Below are 22,703 nucleotides of genomic sequence, written 5' to 3' on the forward strand. Positions count from 1 at the left end.
ACTAATCGCGGTGTGATGTGAGTTTTCCCCAGCTAATTGAAGTGGGTGGCGCTGTGGAACATTCGACACTGACTTCTATGGGGAGAGAAATTGTACGGGAAATCGGGATGATAAAATCACTGCAAGTAATTCTAAAGTACACAAAAAAAGGAATTTTTGACAGGTTGAAAATATGATGGTTGAATATAACCTATTTTTGCCCAAAAATAATTAGTAAAACAGTAAAATTCTACTATAATTTCATTTTTTTTTTTACTCATCTGTAACTATTCTCAGATAAAATACTACCATCATTTTTCACCTGTGTACGACGTGGATTCAACCGAGCTGGAAACAAATTTAAGGCTTCTTACGCTTATAATTTCGTTCAGTTATACTGTAATAGTATGATTGGTGTACTTTTCGATTCGATTTTTTAATCAATTTTCTATTGAACTTTCAGGGTTAAACGTGCGCTTCCCTATCAAAGGTGTAAGCTTCAAATACAGTCATTTCTCAATTATCCAAAGTACTCGTCCAAATTTCATTTCAGTCGAATCGCAACATTTTGTTTGTATAAATTTTTTTATCAATTTTTATTTTTATCAATTTTTATTTTTATCAATTTTTATTTTTATCAATTTTTATTTTTATCAATTTTTATTTTTATCAATTTTTATTTTTATCAATTTTTATTTTTATCAATTTTTATTTTTATCAATTTTTATTTTTATCAATTTTTATTTTTATCAATTTTTATTTTTATCAATTTTTATTTTTATCAATTTTTTCATCAATTTTTATTTTTATGAATTTTAATTTTGAGCAATGTTTTTTTTATAAATTTTTTTTGTGGGCAAACTTTCTTTTCATAAATTTTTATTTTTATGAATTTTTAAATGTTTTAAGGCTGGTACAAATTTTATTTAAAGTTTTGTGCCCCCTTCAAAGTTGGCCCGAAAAACAGGGGGTGAAAAAAATATTTTTTCAAAACGCTTCATAATTTTAATGGAAATTTAAGTGCAATCAGCTGAAATCAATTTAAAATGTATTAACCAGCGTTTAGCACCGTTTTTAGCTTGTTTGGGTTAATTTAAAAATCTTTTGAATTTTTGAAAAATTTGGATGTTTAGTATCGCGAAGAGTTTTGTTTTTCGCAAACATTTTTGTTTTCGTCATTTTTTTTCATTTTTTAAAAACAAATGATTGCAAAACACCGGAACTCCTACTGTAAAATGCATTTTAAAACACTTTTTCCACTTTTTATTTCAATACTTTCCTTGACACAGCCGGACTTGGACTGACTTGATCTTAGCTTTCCCACTTCGCTCCGCAAAAAAAAATTATATTTTTTAATATTTTGCCCTCCTCTCGACCCCGCCAGAGCCGAGAGACAAAAATTTTGAAAATTATTTGCGTTGGCCTTATCAACTATTAATCAATTTTTAATTTTTATAAAAATTAGGGTTTCTTTCTTAAATTATGCTACAATAGTAGTTTATGCAACAAGTTGCGAAAGAGGATTTTTTCAGCACGAGTCGTACATTTATCCAACGAGGTTCACCGAGGAGAATGCCTTTAAAATTGTTTCAGGTGATTGCACTTAAAATACATTGAACATAAGATTTTTTTTTGCCGCGTGTTTTTTTTAACCGTTTTTGAAAGAGACAAAAGTTTGGAAAAAATATTCCCAACAGCCTTCTTCATCATCGTTATTTTGGCCGCTTTCTTGGATTTAAATTGGATGGCATTGGTTCTAGGGGGTGAGAACGGGTTATACAAAAATGCTGAAATTGAATGAATGACCCCCAGACTTAATGTCACCTCTGATGACGGTACATTAAATTAGTGTTGTGGTCATATTTATAAGCTCGACAATCAAAATGAGTAGGGTTAGTGAAATTTCACGATTTCGCGGAGAGCATGAAATCCCTGATATTTGGCTTTTTCCGTGAAATCCCGTGAAATTTTTTGTTTGAGTGAAACTGTAACGATTTTTCTCAAAGTGATTTAACAAACTCAAATAAGAGTAAAATTAATCTTATAAAATGGTGTAGAATTAAGCGAGTGAATACCCTTGTTTAGTTACGAACATAGGGTTAGTGATTTTTGACGATTTCTTGAACGGCGTGAAATTCATGAAATTTATCAATTTTCTCAAATCATTTTTTTCAGTATAACGAAATAATAAATATTTCATCCCTACAGACTATTTAAATAAATTTTATTTATTTACAATAAAAAAGCTTGATATGAACCATTTGAAGAATTTCTCAAATTTTTCAGTTTTTTTTAGAAACTAACTAAGTTTAGTAATATTTTCATTAGCTGTAATAAAAATTTAACTGGTTTTATTTTAAAGGTATGGTTTCGTAAGAAATTAAAAGAATCAAGCTTTGTTTTATTCAAATCAAAATGAAGGATTTTTTTTTATCTTTTTATCTTTGAAATCAACTTTATGAAAAATCAGATTTTTCTGAGTCCTGTTCCTGTTTGTGAAAGTTAAACAATACTTCTTTTTTTTGTTTTTGTTTTCATTTTGAATAATATTTTCGATTTCGTTACAAATATATTAATTTTGCTTAATTTTTATAAATTTAAATTTGGAATAGGGTGATGAAAACTTAAAAAAAAATTTAATGTGCTAAATGTCGCAAAAAAATACAAATTATTTAACCCATTTTGGAAGGACAAGATTGTTAAATCTTGCTTTGATAAGAAATTCAATAAAATGGAGCAAATCAGCGAAAACTTTTTAGCTTTTTTAGTCGAATATTAAAAAAAGCAGTTCAATAAATGAGAATACGCATGCCCTACACTGTGTTTCAAAATATATATTATATATGGAGCTAACCCATAACCTAGGTGGAATCTTTTTGGAAAATAAGGAGATTTTATTTGTGTCAGGTTCAAATGCATTGAACTTGTTTTTAGCTTATTTAAATAATATATATTAAAGCATAAAAAGCAGTTTCTGTGATTTAAACATAAGATTTTCAGAGTTTTTTTCACGTTCCGTGAAATTTGCGTGAAATTTGGTGTTTTTAAATTGAGGTTCCCGTGAAATTTGCAATTTTGTAGCGTGAAAAATCACTAAGCCTAAAAATGAGACAACGAAAAAATATATCTATTTTTGTGATTCGATTGTACGATGTAACATTTTCAGTGTCCTGTTGTATCGATATTTACTATTTTATTTAAACTTTAACATGTAGAAAATCTCAAAATTTTTAATTACAAAAAAAATATTGATTCCACTAAAATTATAATTTCCAATCACTCCTGAAAGTCCTCGGTATCTCGAGATAGGATGAGCCAAATTTCTTAAATTTGAAGTAAAGACACTTAATGAAAGACGTAAACATATTTTTATCTTTTTTATAAACTTTTTGAAAATCGACCTTTGTCATGCACACAAGTCTTCACCACAAAATTTGAGTCGATTTGGTAAAAGCAGTGTTGAGATATCGGGGCAAACTTAATTTGCTAAAAAAAGGAGGTTGACAGGGTATAAACTTTTGAAGATTATTTTCGCTGCTGATCTGTACCTGAGGTTTACTCTGAAAGGTCACAATTTTTTGCTTAGCTTTTTCCAAATGTAAATAATTACAATATTGACATAAGTAAAAAAAGCTATTTTTTTAAATATGCAATACTGTGTTCAGTATCCAAGAAATTAAAAAAAATGGTTTTTGAAAAGCTGATATTTGAAGACGGTGCTTTCTTTCAATGGTTATTTTAAGAATTATTTGTTTATGAAACATCCTAACTTTCCCCAATCTTTCAGTGAAGTATTTATCATTTTGTGTGGGTATACGGTTCTAAATTGTCCACTGGGACACCAAGTACTCGACTATGATAAAGGCCGTTCCTGTTGGCATAGTGTCACACGTGTATCATTACAGCACCAATTTTGTCGTCTGTCTGCGGGGGTTGTTAACGTTTTCTATTGGTGCATTGAACTGTTTAGGAATTCTCGGAAGCTTATTAATTTAGTGGTTGTCCAAATCAAAAATGGCATTTCGCTGGAATAGAAAAGCTAATTTATTTCAATGAATATATCAACAAGAATCAAACGTTCTTCTGTATAACCCCTTCCAAAATAAATCATTCACGCTGATTGCTTTCACGGTCACGTGTTCCAGGCGTACACCTACAACACCTGACATTTGATCCGGACATTGTCGGGATACGAGCAAGCGCAGCAAATCACAGCTCGTAACAGCAGCAGCACACATCATCGAAATGGTTATTTCATTGAATTTGCTCAAACTGCTGCTGCTGCTGCCGGCTGGTCGTCTCATGTTTCTGAATCCAATGTGTACGGATATCGAGTATGGGGAGGAATCTTTTCCCGCAACTAGCCGGCACGTAGCTGGACCAATAAAGCAATCTCATAACAATCTTTTGTCGATAGCCAGTCCGGGCAGTGGATTTTTGCACCAGGTGTTGCAGAATTACAACTGAATTTTGGGAATTTGTCGAAAAATTACAGATTTTAAAGTAAGGAATGTCAAATTGACGAAAACAACTCGTCCATCGTGGCATCCAGTGAAGTGCTCGATGTCGGTTGAGCTACAACTGCGCGATATCGACCAGACAAACAATTAATTTTATGATTATTGAAATTGCACCCATCATGGCGTTGGAGTCCGCAAACTACTGCTGTAACTGTTCAGAACTCATCCCTCCCCCCCCACTCCCATTCCGTTTGTGAGAAGTGTAGTGGCAGTGTGGCATGTACTGGCCATAAATTTAAGCGCCACCCAGCGACAGTTTCGGGAAAGGGGCTGTGGAAATTGCTCCACGCCCCGACAATATATGTGACTTTGCACTGACTGTTCTGGATTCTGGGTGACTATTCTGGCACCAAATGCTGCTACTCGACGTCGGTTGGCAGCTCGAGGTAAGTGGTTTAAGTGATTTTGCAGCGCGGTGCAGTTGATTATTTTATTGGCGAATTTATTGCTAGTTGACCAACTGATCTGCTCTGCCATTTCTGCCACCACCGGGTTGGAAATCAATTCTGTTGTGGCCATTCCGTGGATTTAGTTGCAGCGTGTTCACCGAATCGGAATCCGGACTGCGGGCCGTCGTTGATCTGCGCCGATCCCCGGATTACAAATTCCGCTGGGTGGTGGATGGCGGGGGGAAATTTATTGGATTGTCAAATTGTGTTGCCACCGCTAAATTTATGGTCAATATCACTTCAACGGATATTTCATAATTTGGACCGCGGCTAATAGAGATATTACTTATTGGCGACAATGTCCTGCGGAAATCGATACTATCTGCATTGGTTAAATTTCGTTTTTTTTTTTTTGATAAATTTCAAATTTATTCTATCGGGGTTCTGCTTTAAGTCGAACCCTTCTAGTCTTTAAGCAAACCACACGTGGAATGTTCTCTGGCCAGCAGCTGGGCCCCACCACAAAAGGAAAAGGTTCATAACGGATGAAGTGTTAAAGTGTGAAATCATACGAATGGGTTCGACGTTTCTCGATGTGCTGGCCAGCAGCGCTGGGTGGAATAAGGGAAATTTTCACAACCGTTATCGACTGGAACTTCTGGTCGGAAATTATGTTGTAGAAACCATAGGAAAGTCGAATTTCTGTGGGGATTCCATGTGGATAATAGTGCTGGACTTAATTTTCTCCTGATATCTCTGTAATAGATATGTGTTCGATACGGAACGTGATTCAAAGTTTTTTTTATCTTTTCTTGCAGAATTCTTGGTCCACCGGCCCTGCAGCAGGCTGCACGATCCGGCGATGGCCTTTTCCACAACAACCGACCAATCTACAACAACTGCATGCGCGGTGTCATCACATGCTTCACCGGAATCAGGAAAAAGGACGAGCTGGTAAGTAATTTTGAACGGACTAATTCTCTTCTAAGAAATTGGGTTGATCTTAAGAAAAAGACAGAGTCTTCCTTTCCCTCAATCAGCATCTCCTAATTTGGTTGACTTTGAAGTTACAATTTTCTCCAACAAAAAGGCCCACACGCAATCTTGAGATACTTCGAAATCTATAAATGACTCGTCTTTATCTTCAACTGATTGCGAGCTGGATCTTGAACCGGCCACAAAAATGTCCCCCTGATTACCTCCTTCTTAGTAAGCGAGCGACCCCGTCCGAGGCCGGTTCAGCCGACCTCCGGACTTATTCCTGCAGGTCACGTGCGGCCGTTCCTAACTGTTTCGTTGCCGTTCGGATGCTGCCTCATGATTATGATGATGCCACTCATGCTCTCATCCTTCCCACCCGTAACTTCTTCCTGTCCCGCAGTATATTATAAACCATCTTCGAGCGAGGCGGCCGCCATTGGGAACCGACGCCATTCGGGGGGAGCTTTCTTTTATCGGGAAGACGAAGCCGGTAATTTGTGGAAAGGAAATACCGCACTCACACGACAACGTATCCCCTCCTTGCTTTCGGAGGGTAAACCGATGGGAACGGAACGTGACATCTCTTTTTTGGTTTTTTTTTCTCGGGGGGAGGATTGACCTCGAGCCTTCTTGGACCTTTTGTAGAATTTAGAGGCGCGTACCATGAATATAGATGATCCCCCTGTGTGATGCAATTAGGGGCGGGATATAAGTCAGTCAGGCAGCAGTAGCGCCTTAATAACCAAGGGGATCTGTCTTGCAGATTTGCGGCAAGGAATTAATTTGCTATTATCTTTTCATTTACAGACTCAACTCGTACACCTGATCCACTCGATGGGAGGGTCGATACGGAAGGACATGATGACCAAGGTGACCCACTTGATATGCAACAGCACCGGTGGAGAAAAGTACCAGTAAGTATCGATCATTAGAGCGTTATTCGTGAGAAAATTTGGAAATCTTTCTGGAAAATGACATATTTATGAATTACCGAAATTGAGAAATTGTTAAAAACTCGTGAGGTGTAACCAGCTGCCCTAGTAGCAACCTGCGCTAACTAACATTCCCGTCCCTTATAATCGAGATCTACAAACTGACATGGCGGGCGCCGTTGGTGGTCAATGACTGTTACCTATTCGCAACTGATCTAGCTTTAGCATCATCGAAGCCAACACGGAGAAAAAATAGTTCTCAAAATCGTGAGCAAGCATGAAAATCATGAAAATGGGATCCTCGAACAAAGTGTTCAAATCCCATGGTACGATTTTGAAAAACGTACCATGAAATTTGAACACTTTGTTCGTGGTTCCCATTTTCATGAGTACTTGTTCACGATTTTGGGAACTTTTTTTTCTCCGTGTATGATCAGTACTGCTGAAAGGATATAACGGTTCTGTTGCTCATGCTCATGCTTATGAAATTTCCGAAATTGAAAAAAAAAAAAACAAATTTTGGTCTGCAAATCAGATTCGGTTGTAGAAATAGATTACAAGTTGAATACTTAGCAATCGATAAGAATTTTAAAGCATTGAAATTTGTATTCGGAATATATCTCGAGTTTTTTTTAAAAGGTCCTTTGCTAAAATTTTAATCCATTTGTTTGCATAACAACAACAACAGAAAAAACAATAGTTAGTACACCGATTTCCAAATTTATTGCTTCAAAATCTCTGGTATGAAATTTTTACATTGATTGATATATTTGTTTTCGCTTCTTTCTTTTTACATTTTCTAAGACATTTTTCAAGCTTTTCTTGTCATGTCAAAACAAAATATATAAAAGATTATATTTATAAAATACTTATTTAATTTGAATCACATTGGACAAAAAATTGTACAACACAGAACAAAAGATCAATTTTCAATTTCATTTAAGCTAACGTCTTGATTCGAATTCCCGGACGCTTCGAAACCCGGACACAGTTGACTTCAACTTTTAGGGCATATCCTCAAATTCACTAAATTTCAAATTTGATAAAAAAATAAAAATTATTAAATCTAAATTCAAAAAATAAGGTTTCCCCATACAAACTCAACTAATCGCTCCCAAATTTTAGAGGAAGAAAAAAAAATAAGGCTGATTTCGATTCTACACCATAATTACTGCTCTTGAGTTTGTATGGGGACTACAATGTTACAATAAGCCATTTAGCTTATTTGAACATAATGGTTCGATGGACTGAGTTTCATCCAAAAAGAAAAAAATACGCTGAAAAGATTTTCGAAAACATACAGAATTGCTCATAAGTCAGTTCATGTTTAAAAGAACATTCTTGCAATCTGCGAACGCACTAACGCTAATCCCTCTCTTCCAGGTACGCCATGACCTTCCGCCTGGCCGTCGTCCGCCCCAGCTGGGTCGAGGACGCGTGGAGCAAACGCCACGATCCGAACTTTACCGCCAACGTGGACGAGGTGCTGCGGCCGCACCGCCTCAAGGCGTTCGAGGGCCAGAAGGTGTGCTTCTTCGGCTTCCCGCCCGACGAGCACCAGCACATGGTCGACGTGCTCAAGGAGAACGGTGGCATTCCGGCGGATCTGGAGGATCCCCAGTGTTCGCACGTGGTGAGTACCTGGATTCGTCTCTAAGCGAGGTTTATTTTTTTAATCGGGGCTTAAGCATGATTCAGGGTAGAGTGGGAGAATTTGCGGAGAAAATGCCTCAAAATCGGATTAAGTGCTCTCGCTATGCTTGTTGTCCTTGTTGCCTGCTCGCTGTTGATGGTTGATGATGATGTTATTTCTGCTCGGACATAACTGAACGCGCGTTGGTCAGAGGAAACAAAAAAATCTCCGCCCTGTTTCATGTTTAAGCCATTTTTATGTATTTGCGTTGGTGTTTGGTTTATCCCGAGTTTGTGTGCGTTGTGGTTGATTGACATACATAAAAAGCGCGCCTCGTGTCCTTGTTCATTAAATTCGCTTTAATTAACAGTGAATTCTGTGTGCTTTCTGGCCGTGTCAACTGGGGAACTCTTTTTTTTTGGTTCACGAGCGCAGCAATGTGAGAAATATTCGATTGATTTATCGTGCACACCGCACGGATTAATGAATATCACTCAATTGATTCGGTGGATGTCAGAGGAAGAGGTGTGGGAGGGGCATGCAGTGGAACGATTGAATGAAAAACACCATAATTAATTCATGAAAACGCATTAAAAGTAGGGAGGGCTGCTGCCGCTGACAACGCCGGTTGATGTATGTGGTGACGTGTGTCCCCACCCAGGGGAGAAAGGGGGGTAGGGCAATTCTATTGTGTCCGGTAGTGATGGGAATTTGCAATTTCATCGCGGCGCGGGGGCGGCTTTTGATTTAAAGTCCGAAATTGATACCCGAAGAAAGCCATTGAACCGTGCAGAGTGGTCCTCCTGATTGATCGCTGCACGTTTACAAATTATTTAAACTGTAATTAATAATCGTTTGGGGAGGCGATGCAGAGCGAGAGAGCGTGCGTGAGTGCGTGTTTTCGGGATTGTTATCCGAATCCCGTGATTAATTGCAGCTTGCGGTGATTCTTCATTTCAATGAAATAATCAGAATTAATTGATTAGGGGTCGATAGAAACAAAAGTTTCACTTTTTGAAAAATAACTCGTAACGATTCATTGTCTCATTTACATTATCTGTGATGATTGTAATTAATTGTAGCTTTGTCGCACTTCAGAATCATTTAGAGGCACCACCTCCGTTGATATCTAACACAATATGGTGACACACCCACGCACACTCATTCTCTCGACCGCACACAATCACAATCCACACGGTGTATCTTTCCACAGGTCATGTCCAACACGGGCGAGCATTTCGGGGACGCCCTGTTGCCCTCGGGCGCTGGCCCAGGTTCACCCAAAGATAAGACTTCATCATCATCATCGTCGTCGGAACGAGAAGACGGAGATAACAACAACGACGACGACGACGACGAAAACAATGAGCCCAACAGGGCAGAATTCAAGGTCGAAAAGAAGGATGCCTTCCTGAAGCGGTTGAACGAGTGTCAAGCGGCGGCGGAGGGAGGAGAGATGGACGAGAGTGTCCTGTTGAATCCACTGCCGGCGCTGCCGGAAGAGAGCGAAACAAGCGACTCGGACCACATGACCGCGGCTGAGAACGAAAACAATCAGAACAAGCACTCGGAGCAGAGCAGTGTTTCGCCGATTCGGTACATTGATGAGCCGCCCCGGCAATCAAGCTCGACACCGGAAGTGTTGACTGTTCCGGTGGAGAAGGACGGCGTGGTGCTGGTCTCGGGCGAGGAGAACGAATTCCTCAACCCGAACAACATTTCGCCAATCTTGAAGACGAACAACAGATTCGCGGATGAATCGCTGAGGAGAATCGTCGAAGAAGACGACGACGACGATGACGATGTAGACGATTACATCATTGCCAACAAGGAAGCGTTGAAGCGCAAGCGGCAGGAGGACAGTTTCGACAACATTTCCATGATTTCGACCGACTCACTTGCCAGCAGCGTGGCGTACGGTTCCGCCAAGAAGCCCAAACTGATCCGCACCGGATCGATTACGCGAGGCCTTCGTCGCAGCATGAGCTTTGCCGCGATCAAAACGCCAATCGCGTCGATGCTTCGATCCCGCCGCAACTCGGTCGACCCGAACTCCTCCATCAGCTCCATCACCTCAATCGAAACCACCTTCAACGAATCGATCAAAAAGCCCGTCAAAGAGAAGCTGCTCAGCATCCGCGACAAAATCACCAAAAGCAGCAAGAAGGAAACCCCAAAATCAATCAAGAACAAAGGTCTCATCACGTCCGCCAACCTCGACAGCCTGAAAAAGGTCTGCAAGTTCAAAACGGTCAACACGCCGGAACACTCCAAGACGGAGGTCGATTTCAAAACGCCAATCGCGCCCGCCCCCAGCCATTCGTCATCGGCCAAGTCCAAGATGAAGTCCATCTTCAACCGACACTCGATTGTCGCGGCCGCGGCCGCCGCACCGCCGGTCTTCACCATTGAGCCCAAGGAGGACATCGTCGCCGCAGCTACGGAACTAAACGCGTCTCTCGCGAACGATGATTGCGCCGTGCCGGCCACGGCAACCGGTTCCGACGAGGACCTCCCCGCGACCGCGACGACGACGACTGCGACGGTATCTATTACACTTTCATCACAATTTGCCATCAATTTATTGTAGTTAGAATGTACGTCTGTTTGTGTGTGTGTGAACGTATCTGTGTGTATGTTATCAAAAGGGCAACAAAAAAAATGTGTGTTTTGAATTCTTCGCATATAGAGTTTTCCGCCCGACTTCCCGCCAAAAAATGCTATTTTCCAACTATTTACGGACACAATAGAATTGCGTTGACCCCATCCCGCAGAAAACAAATCAAAAAATCGAACCCACCCCCTCTCAAATTGGCGCTTGTTGATGAAATGTATGACAACTAACCTCAATCGCGCGCTCGCACTCACTCACTCTCTCATACTCGCTTCTTCGCACCACCACCACCACACTTTCGCACCTCCCCTCTTTTTTGCTCTATATGCTAAGGATATCAAAATCACATTTTCATCCCGATCCTAGTAGTTTTTTTTTGCTTGTTTAACTCACAACCCTCCTTCCATCACTAATCAACAGCAAACCTAGCTATGTACTAACACAAAAAAATAGGGGGACATGAATTTGATTAGCCAAAAACCGCGCGCCAATTATTTGCCTTGCTCGCTCAACTGCAAACGAGTGCGCTCGCGATCCGGTGTACGATGATACCGGGGCTCGTTCGACCACAAATCTCTAATTTTGTTGTGGTTTTGACGCACAATTGGCAATCGCCAATCGCGGGTTCTAACGGGGTGGATTTTGATCTGAGTGGGGTATCATTTAAAGTGTTGAGGATGCTGAGGAGTTGTTTAGCTAATTCAATTCTAGTTGATTGAAATTAAAAGTTATCAAAAAATTATTAAAACTTATTCAACAAAATACCTCAAGTAAAATTGGCTATCGAACAAAATTGAGTATTTTTCGCATCCTGAAGTTGAAGGTGACGAAAATAAAGCTGTCAAAAGTGTCATGCAAATGTTTGATCAGCAGTCTAGTTAAAAAAAAAAGCGTAATCTTGTTTCAAGCTTAAGATTTTACCTCACGTAGTGCATGCTCGACCCGGTGAGCGAGTGTGGATTTGATATCCGAAATTGAGTCACATGTTAGTGAAAGTGTTGGCACATTTTACTATACCCAAATCGACACATTTTTTCGAGAATATGTATCTTACATGCACAGCACATGTCAAAGTTTGCGAACGACCTAAATTGATATTGAAATCATTACACTTTTCGTCTGAAGTGTTGATTGAAATTCATCCATAAAAACCATATAAAAAAGTCAGCTTAAAGTTAAAGAAAGAATTTTTAAAATCAAGAAATTCAAACTTTATAAATTTTTAGAATATCAAGAAATTTAAGAATAAGATAAGATCAAAAATTACTATAAAATCAAGAAGTCGAAATCAAGAAGATTCTAAAATTCAAGAAATTTTAGAAATACATGAAATTCAAGAAAATGAAGAAATTCAAAAAAATCAAGAAATTCAAGAAATTCAAGAATTTTAAGAAGTTTAAGAAATTCAAGAAATTCATAAAATTCAAGAAATTTAAAAAATTCAAAAAATTCAAGAAATTTATAAAAATTTAAGAAATTCAAGAAATTTAAGAAATTCAAAAAAACAAGAAATTCAAGAAATTCAAGAAATTCAAAAAATAGCATAGCATAGCATAGCATTGGTGTCTACCCGTAGCTGCTACTTCGTTATTGACCAGGACCCCCAAACATTGCTCCGTGGACCACAGATGAAAAATAGGAACCAATCATCACCCCTTCGCAATTTTTAAAGGTCCCTATCGTGCTGATCAATACCGACGCCGGCCACGACCAGTGGTAAGACACGGGGAAGTGGATGGGAATGTTAGCCGATACTTGAGTGATGGGACCGCTAAATCAGCTGCGTCTCCGACAAAGTATCACATGAGTTTTGAGGGGTTAGTAAGATGGGTATGAGGTCAGGATTCACTGTGGTAGGTGATGCGACCATGAGCAATTTGTTTATCGGTTGAAATTTTAAAAATCTTAGGCAGCCGGCTGCGGAAAGATACCTATCTAGGGATTTAAATATAGTATTAATTCGACCGCGATTCTCCAGAAATTCTCCGTCGGCGTGCCTTCTGATCAACGGTGATGTAGCTTCATTCATTAAAATTATTTTATATCATTCATTAAAATTATTTTATATCATAAGCCTTGAAACATATTCGTCGACGTGCCTTCCGATCCTCGATGATATGGAAAGGAAATGATCCAGCAATACGACTTGCTTGTCTCAAAAACCAAAAATCGGATCGTTTCTATCGAAAACTATATAAAGAGAACAAAAATAAAATTCATCGGCCAACGAACGCGCGAACAAAAAATAAATGAAAAAAGAAGAAGAAGAAATCCAATCTCTCGAACAGCGACACAAAAGAGACGGAAAATAACACGAAAAAAAACAGGAATGCACGTCCCCACAAGCACCGCACTGCTGATCATTCAAAAAAACAAGAAATTCAAGAAATTCAAAAAATTTCAAGAAATTCAAGAAATTTTAGAAATTCAAGAATTTCAAGAAATTAAAAAAATTCAAGAAATTCAAGAAATTTAAGAAATTTAAGAAATTCAAGAAATTCAAAAAAATTCAAGAAATTCTAGAATTTCAGAAATTCCACAAATTCAAGAAATTCGAGAAATTCAAGAAATTCAAGAAATTCAAGAAATTTGAAAAAATCAAGAAATTTCAAGAAATCTCAAGAAATTCAAGAAATTTTAGAAATTCAAGAAATTTAAGAAATTCAAGAAATTTAAGAAATTTAAGAAATTCAAGAAATTTAAGAAATTCAAGAAATTTAAGAAATTCAAGAAATTCAAGAAATTCAAGAAATTCAAGAAATTTGAAAAAATAAAAAAAAAATAAGATTTTTTGGAAATTCAGAAAATTTAAGAAATGCAAGAAATTTAGAAAATCGAAAAATTCAAGAAATTTAAGAAATTCAGAAAAATAAAGAAACTCAAGTAATTCAAAAAAAATATCAAGAAATTAAAAAAAAAACGAGAAATTCAAGAAATTCTAAACATTAAAAAAAATTCAAGAAATTCATGAAATTTAAGAAATTCATGAAATTTAAGAAATTGAGGTAATTCAAGAAATTTAAGATATTTAAGAAATTCAAGAATTCAATAAGATCAAAAATTGAAGAAAAAAAATCAGGAATTCAAAATCAAGAAAGTTTAACAAATTCAAGAATTACAAGAATCAAGAAATTTTAGAGGATTCAAGAAATTTAAGAGGATTCAAGAATCTAAGAAATTCAAGAAATTCAAGAAATTCAAGAAATTCAAGAAATTTAATAAATTTAAGAAATTCAAGAATTTCAAGAAATTCGAAAAAATTAAAAAAATTAAGAAATTTTGGAAATTTAAAAAAATTATTAAATTCAAGATACTGAGAAAATCGAAAAATTCAAGAAATTCATGAAATGCAGAAAAATTAAGAAACTCAAGAAATTAAAAAAAGAAAAATTCAAGAAATTCTAAAAATTTAAAAAAATTAAGAAATTCATGAAATTTAAGAAATTCAAGAAATTTAAAAAATGTAAGAAATTTAAGATCTTAAAGAAATTCAAGAATTCAATACGATCATAAATTGAGAAAAATAATCAGGAATTCAAAATCAAGAAAATTTAAGAAATTCAAGAAATACAAGAATCAAGAAATTTAAGAGGATTCAAGAAATTTAAGAGGATTCAAGAAATTTAAGAAAAACAATTAGTTCAAGGAATTCAGAAAATTTAGAAAATTAAAAAAAAAAATAAAAAATTAAGATAATTCAAGAAAATTTAAAAAAAATATCAAAAATTTCAAAAATTTCAGAATTTTGTAAAATTTAAGAAATTAAAAAAAAGAGACTGGCAAAAATTAAGAAATTTAACAAATTTCAAAAATTTTAGAAATTTCAAAAAATCTAAAAATTTCAGAAATTTAAGAAATTTAAAAAGTACCTAAGAATTTTTTTTTGAAAATTGAAGAAATTCAAGAAAATATATGATATTTAAAAAAAAACAAAAAAATAAGAAATTTAGGAAATTATTTTTGAAGAAATTGAAAGTATAATTTTCCAGAATAAGTTCCATTAATTTATGAAATTAAAAAAATAAAGAAATTCCACAAATTCCAGAAATTCTAGAAAGTACGAATTACTTTCTAGAATTTCTATTTTAAATTACTTCATAAATAGAAGTAATTTAAAAAAATAAGAAATTAAAAAAAGTTAACTTGAAAATTTTGGAATAGGAAGACAATAACTTCCTTGGTTGCTGTGAAAAATAATAAAAATAATTGGTCAAATTGAAATTGAAAAAAAATGTGTAAAATCGAAAAAATATCAGAATATCGCTTATGTATGCATTTTCAATCAAATAACACCTTCTGATATTTTATCATTTTTTGAATTTTGGATAAATCATGATATTTGTATAAAGCAGCATATGAGAAGGTTCAAAGTTTTAATTTCAATTGTGTGTAGATAAGCCTTATAATATGTAGTATTTCAAAATGTTTAGCATTTCTTTAACCTTACAGAAAGAGCAACATGAAAAAAGATTATCTAATTTTAAAAAAATGTATTAAGGCCATTAGGCCATCGCAAATATGTCGACCTGTCGATTTCAATTTTCCAACTATTTTATTTTATTGTCAAAAAAGTTGGTTGGTTGGTTGTTTTTATTAAGGTATAGGTTTTTTCGGCATTGCTTTTATTTTTTATGTTTTGTTCAAAACTGTAACTTATCAATTTCATATCAAAAGTGTTAAAATTGGATTGATTACATCTATTTTTTTGAAAAGGTCATAAACGCAATTAGATTTTTAAGAACTTAAGGAATAACGTTTCATTTTTGTTCAATTTGAAATAAGTAAAGTTCTGAAAAAAAAATCATTTCATTTCGATCTTTAATTTATCGTTGCTGTTAGGCATCATGAATTAATTATCGTGCATTGGATGCGTTTTTTCGCCCTCCCCCCCAAACTACCATCGATGAATGGCAACTGTTTTCGGCAGTGCAACCATTTTTTTTTGACAACTTTTTAACGCACCCCCCAGCTTAATCCTCATGCAACCGCGGCGGGCAAAAATATAATTCATCATCAGCAGTTTTACTTGTTGCCCGAATCGCGGGCGCACTCGCCACTGCAAAATAAAACAGCAATTTATGCAAAAATTGTGACAGTCGTGGTGCGGTGAGTTTGCTTTTTTTCACACCTGGGCGGGAATGGGGCGGGATTGGGGCTAGGGCAGGGTGGCCACCTCGGGAAAAAACCGGGAAAACCGGGAAAAAACCGGGATTTTTATCCACCGGGAGAAAACCGGGAAAAACTCGGGAATTCGACTGAGAAACCGGGAAAATATTTTTAGTCTTTATAAAATTTGACAAAAGCCTCTTTAATGTATTCAATATGTTCTTTTCTCAAAAAGAATATTATTCCTGTTATTCTAAATGAAGACTTCGCGAAAACTATGTTTGAATTTGTGTAGTAGACTCATGCTTCTTGGCTATGGATGTTTTTTTTTCTGTAGTATCCTATGATATTTTTACTTGGAGAATTTGTTTTTTTAAATATAGCATTTGTTTGCTCTACAGCGTGGTTTTCAACCTGGGGTGCATGACACCGTAACGGCGGACATTTGTCGCAAACAAAATGTTTAAGAGACAAAAATAACAAATTGATTTGAAGCAACAAACTAACAACCATATTTAAGGTGCAGTGAGTTACGAATGAATTTAAAAATATTTAGATGATAAATCTATAGTTTGCATTCGTTAAGCAAATTTAAGAATTTTAAGTAAAGTGCACCGTTTTTTATTTTTTTTTTTTGGTTTATTTCTACGAATATTTGTTTCACATTTGTAAATTGTGCCAACTACCATTTAGGTATTTAAAACATTCAATATTTTTGTAAAAATATCTTATGTTCTATAATTTAGATATTGTCAATTTGACCTTTCTTTGGTAAAATATTAGTTTTGCATAAAATTAAAATCAGGATTATTTAAAATTTAAAGATCAAGATTTTTCTTTCGAATTGTCACACAAAATACACTCTTTTAAAATATTTTTCATGGCCTGTATCTCAGCAACAAAAGAATGGATCAAAAATGTTTAAAAATGAAAGCAGTTAAGAATTTTGTCAACCATTCTATTTTTTAGAGATAAAACCGAATTATTCTTTATTGAAAATAATTACAATTTCTGAAAAGTACTATTAAATAGCATGTTTAAATCTGAAATCAAAACAGTTCTTGAAAATCTTTTGAATGTATATTTTGAGCAGTTTCAAAATCTCTGTTTTAAAAACAATTCGTCCGTCATCAGAAATTTACAAAAATAAAAATTAAAACATATATGAGAAATGTTTGTACAAATAAAAAAATCTATGAACATTTGGTTTACAAAAGGAATATTTCCGAATTATTGACATTTTTAGTAGATAGTTTAAAAGAAATAAAGAAATACATTTCATTTTGAAGCTTTACTTAGAAAACTGATTTGAAGAAACGACGTTGTTTGGCCTATCCAGTATAAGTTTTTAAACAACTCTAGAAACAAGATTTACAAAAAAATAAAAAAATATAAAAATTTAAAGAACATGCCATAGTCTCAACATTTGAATGCAAAAAGTGTTTAAAAAGGCATTTTAAACTAGTTCAGTTATTTTGCAATCATTAATCTTCAAAAAATGTAAAAATTTGTCGAAAATAAAAATGTCAACGAAAAAAACTTTGCGATACTAAAGATTGAACATTTTCAAAAATTCAAGAGATTATTAAATCAACCCAAACATGCTTAAAAATGGTTCTAAACGCAAGGAAATGCACTTTAAACAGATTTCAGCTGATTGCACTCAAATTTCCATTTTGATGTTTTTTGAAAAAATATTTTTTTGCCTCCTGATTATTCGGGTCAACTTTGAAGGGGGGCGACAAAAACTTTAAATAAAATTTGTATCAGCCTTATGCGTTGTTGAAAAAATCGCAAAACGGCAATTTTTTACGATTTTTACCATTTTGTATTTTCGAAAAATTCCAAATTTCAAATTCATCCCATCAATGTATGTATTAACTTACCGAAGATAATTAATCGGTTACCGTTACCGGTACCGTTTTTTTTACTTTCTATGGCACTTTTCCTGCACTGCTGTCTAAGTGTATAAATTTTTGTTTGGACTAATGATGCAAAAATACTTTAAAAAAAAAGTACTCACATAATTTAAGCCAAAACTTAATAATTAATTCACAGGAATTGGTGATTCTTGGAAGAATCGTTTTTCTTGAATTCACAAAACTTTGTTTCAAAGAAAATTTACGAGCATTTACATAAATGTTGATAACAATGTATTTTTGCAAACCTTTTCTTGTTAATTCATTTCCTGCTTTCTAATAATAATTTATGTTTTTCTAAAAAATAAAAACGTTTTTTTTATTTTGAGTTTGTAAAATCCCAATCATTTGTGAAATTAGAGGTTTGGATTGGAAAAAGATAAAAACGGCGTTTACAACTTACTTACTTTGTTCTCAAGATATTTGAAAGCTTGTTTAAGGAATTCAAACTTTGAACCAAATTTATGCCTTCAAAAAGTATTTTGATACTAATGCTAGCCTAAAAAACATTGAAGTTTGGCTTAAAAACATTCCGGAAAAAAACGGGAAAAAACCGGGAAATTGAAAATCGAAATCTGGTGGCCACCCTGGGCTAGGGGAGAAGGAAGGAAGTTTGACTGCTTGATCGACGATTTACACACACGGTGGGCGGCCGGATTGAAAGGCTCTGCTGCGGTTAAATTGTGCATTGATTGTTGATTTTTTTTGCGTGTACAGGGGGGAGGGATGTGATTAAACTTGAATTTGAGTGTTTGTTCAATAAATTACGGAATGAGTGAGTGAATCGTTTTTTTTTGTTGTTTCTACCTATTCAGAAGTATGGTGGGTTGGATTAATTGCTGTTGTTTTTTTTTGTTTAAAAGTTTAATTCGAAAAGTATGCACCGGATATCGGAATGGTGCATCGGATTATTTGTATTGGGCGCGGGATGCCACACGTGGGGGAGCATTTTTAGTATGCATCACGTCGCGCAGTTAGCACGTGCTGCACCCTGCGTTGGGTGTTTATGAAGATCCTGCGGTGCTGAAATGAATTCCAATTTAAATTGTCCCATTATTGTCGATAAATTGTGGCTTCATCACATTATTTAACATACACACTCACTATAAACCGTGAGTGCAAACATTGCGGTTTTTGGATTTGTTTTTTGTTGTTCTATTCTGGAGTGTGGTCGCGCGTTCATTGCAAATGCGGTTTTTGGTTTAATCGATTCATGGTAGATTAGTGCATGTTTACTTACTAATATTTACAGGTTTTTGTTTGTGCAAACCTTAAATAGTTTATTTGTTTTTCGTTTCCCTGCAGGTGGTTGACGAGCACGTGGTTACGTCCAAGCCAGAACCTAAAAATACCAAAACTCACATCGTGAAAGCGGATTGGTTCTGGTACACGATCCAGAATGGTTACGCCGACGAAGGACGATACCTGTTTGGAGATGTAAGTCCTTTATTGTTTAATTATTTTCCAAACAGCCTAAAAATAAATCATTTTCTCTCAGTACCTCGACAGCATAGCCAACACCCCGGGCGCGGACCGGCGAGACTCGCTTCCGATCAGCTTCAACAAGCGCAAGCGGAAACGTCTCTCGCACCGGACGCCGGCCGGCGGCGAGGGAACTCCGCTGGGCGCCGGCAAGCGGCGCTCGTCCGTATCGGACGCGGGCCTGCTGTCGGTGTCGGGAAGCTTCCTCGATTGCACCACCAGCCCGGACCAGAACAAGCATGAGGGCAGCAAAAAGAACGCCATCATCGCGGAGACGGCGGACGCCTCGATCGACCAGACGATCAAGAGCCAATCGATGCGGCACAACCACTTTATGGACTTTTACCACACGGAGTCGAACTACGTCGGGATCCTGGACACGATTGTCAATGTGAGTCGTGACCAATTTTCTCCGGTAATTCGTCTTACTAATTCTCTCCCCACTCCAAAACAACCAGCTCTTCAAGGACCCCCTCGAGGAGATGATCGAGAAGGACACGGAGAACGCGCTGCTCAACAAGTCCGAGCTCAAGTCGATCTTCAGCAATTTCCTGCCGATTCACGACGTCCACAAGCGCATGCTGAACCGGCTGAAGGAGATCCACGCGAACTGGGCCGAGGACCACCTGATCGGCCAGATCATCATCGACAACCGGGACGAGCTGATCAAGGCGTACCCGCCGTACGTGAACTTTTTCGAAAAGATGAAGGAAACGCTGCTGCAGTGCGACGCGGCCAATCCGCGCTTCCACGCCTTCCTCAAGATCAACCAGGCCAAGCCCGAGTGCGGACGGCAGACGCTGCAGGACCTGATGATTCGGCCGGTGCAGCGGCTACCGAGCATCAGCTTGCTGCTAAATGGTAAGTTCTTCAACCTCTCAAAAACCCTTAAATATCACTAATCAACCTTTTCGTTCGCGCAGACATCCTCAAGCACACCGGCAAGGGCAACCCGGACCACCGGAAGCTGGACGAGGCGCTGAAGGCGATCAAGGAGGTGATGACGCACATCAACGAGGACAAGCGCAAGACGGAGGGCCAGCTGGCCATGTTTGACATCTTCAACGACATCGACAACTGCCCGGTGAGTATTGTTTTTACTGTGCTTGATTTTTTGTTAGTTTGCGTCTCTTTCAGCACAAATCGTACATTTATTCAACGAGGTTCACCTAGTCCGATAATTACGACGAGTGATGAAAAAAATATTTCAGTGCTGAAATTATTAATTTTTAGCTCTTGTATCGAAAATGTTAAAATATGAACATGTTAAAATGTTAAAATGTTAAAATGTTAAAAAGTTAATATATTAAAATGTTAAAATGTTAAAATGTTAAAGTGTTAAAATGTTAAAATGTTAAAATGTTAAAATGTTAAAATGTAAAAATGTTAAAATGTTAAAATGTTAAAATGTTAAAATGTTAAAATGTTAAAATGTTAAAATGTTAAAATGTTAAAATATTAAAATGTTAAAATGTTAAAATGTTAAAATGTTAAAATGTTAAAATGTTAAAATGTTAAAATGTTAAAATGTTAAAATGTTAAAATGTTAAAATGTTAAAATGTTAAAATGTTAAAAAGTTAAAATGTTAAAATGTTAAAATGTTAAAATGTTAAAATGTTAAAATGTTAAAATGTTAAAATGTTAAAAAGTTAAGATGTTAAAATGTTAAAATGTTAAAATGTTAAAATGTTAAAAAGTTAAAATGTTAAAATGTTTAAATGTTAAAATGTTAAAATGTTAAAATGTTAAAATGTTAAAATGTTAAAATGTTAAAATGTTAAAATGTTAAAATGTTAAACAGTAAAAAATGGTGGGCCTCGTTAAAGAATATTCTGGTTTATTTCAAATTCCGATAAACACTACCGCATAAAGGTTTTTTTTTGTGAAAACAAAGTTATTGTGCATGCTTGCTTATATATTTTGGAAACTAATGATTGTAAAAATTATCTTGAATGGCTTTTAAAGCATTTTATAACACTTTTTTCATTCAATTCTTGAAATCAAATATTTTTGATTTTTACATATTTTATTTTGTTGCTCAAGCATGCTAAATATGATAATTATACAGAAAAATGCATTTTAGATTGTTTTCAGCAGATTAAACTACTATCTGCATTGACATTTCAAAGTTTTTTGAAGAATTTTTTTTTGTCCCTGATTTTTCAAAACCAATTTTGAAGGATAGGTGGCATAAACTTTGAAAAATATTTGCAACGGCCTTTATTAACTTAAAAAAATAACTTGAAAATTCTAGAAACTTAAAACAACTTAAAAATTAATGCAATAATTTTAGGGAGTTAAGAAAATTTAGGAATTCTGAACATTTAGAAATTAATAAAAAGCACATTAAATAAGGCTGGTACGAATTTTATTAAAAAGTTCTTTTCCCTCGGCTTTTGTCAAAGTCGAAAGAAAGGGTATAAAAAATAGCAAAATTTTCTATTTCAATCCAAATTTTGAAGCAAAAGTATCATAATAATTGATTTATGTCTTCTTTTCGATCTGTGGTCCCAAATTTCAAAATTGGCGAAAGGCCAAAAGTTCCCTATTTGATAAACAATTGCAAAAGAGCAATTCTCTGAGTTTTCGGTCATTCTATTTTTTTTTGTATTTTTTAATCCGGCTGAAACTTTTTTGGTGCCTTCGGTATGCCCAAAGAAGCCATTTTGCATCATTAGTTTGTCCATATAATTTTCCATACAAATTTGGCAGCTGTCCATACAAAAATGATATGTGAAAATTCAAAAATCTGTATCTTTTGAAGGAATTTTTTGATCGAGTTGGTGTCTTCGACAAAGTTGTAGGTATGGATGTGGACTACACTGAAAAAAATGATACACGGTAAAAAAAAATTTGGTGATTTTTTATTTAACTTTTTGTCATTAAAACTTGATTTGCAAAAAACACTATTTTTATTTTTTTTTATTTTTTGATATGTTTTAGAGGACATAAAATGCAAACTTTTCAGAAATTTCCAGAATGGGCAAAAAATCTTTGATCGAGTTATGATTTTTTGAATCAATACAGATTTTTTCAAAAAATCGAAATATCGGTCGCAAAAATTTTTCAACTTCATTTTTCGATGTGAAATCGAATTTGCAATCAAAAAGTACTTTAGTGAATTTTTGATAAAGTGCACCGTTTTCA

The 22,703-nt window shown here is 35.4% G+C and overlaps 1 protein-coding gene across 3 annotated transcripts in view; it reads left to right on the forward strand.

Moving 5' to 3' along the window:
- LOC6031074 (protein ECT2) overlaps nucleotides 1-22,703 on the forward strand; it is a 92,312-nt gene that overhangs the window by 64,717 nt on the left and 4,892 nt on the right. For 2 of the 3 annotated variants that reach the window (XM_038261998.1, XM_038261999.1), the window contains exons 3-10: nucleotides 5,707-5,842; nucleotides 6,677-6,783; nucleotides 8,185-8,434; nucleotides 9,648-10,979; nucleotides 19,379-19,510; nucleotides 19,572-19,946; nucleotides 20,014-20,416; nucleotides 20,479-20,639. In XM_038261998.1, coding sequence (XP_038117926.1) covers nucleotides 5,707-5,842; nucleotides 6,677-6,783; nucleotides 8,185-8,434; nucleotides 9,648-10,979; nucleotides 19,379-19,510; nucleotides 19,572-19,946; nucleotides 20,014-20,416; nucleotides 20,479-20,639 — 2,896 coding nt within the window. The remainder of the gene's footprint in view (nucleotides 1-5,706; nucleotides 5,843-6,676; nucleotides 6,784-8,184; nucleotides 8,435-9,647; nucleotides 10,980-19,378; nucleotides 19,511-19,571; nucleotides 19,947-20,013; nucleotides 20,417-20,478; nucleotides 20,640-22,703) is intronic. The other variant, XM_038262000.1, reaches the window with a different exon arrangement.

This window comes from Culex quinquefasciatus, chromosome 3 (assembly GCF_015732765.1).
Source record: "Culex quinquefasciatus strain JHB chromosome 3, VPISU_Cqui_1.0_pri_paternal, whole genome shotgun sequence".
Taxonomy (NCBI): domain Eukaryota; kingdom Metazoa; phylum Arthropoda; class Insecta; order Diptera; family Culicidae; genus Culex; species Culex quinquefasciatus.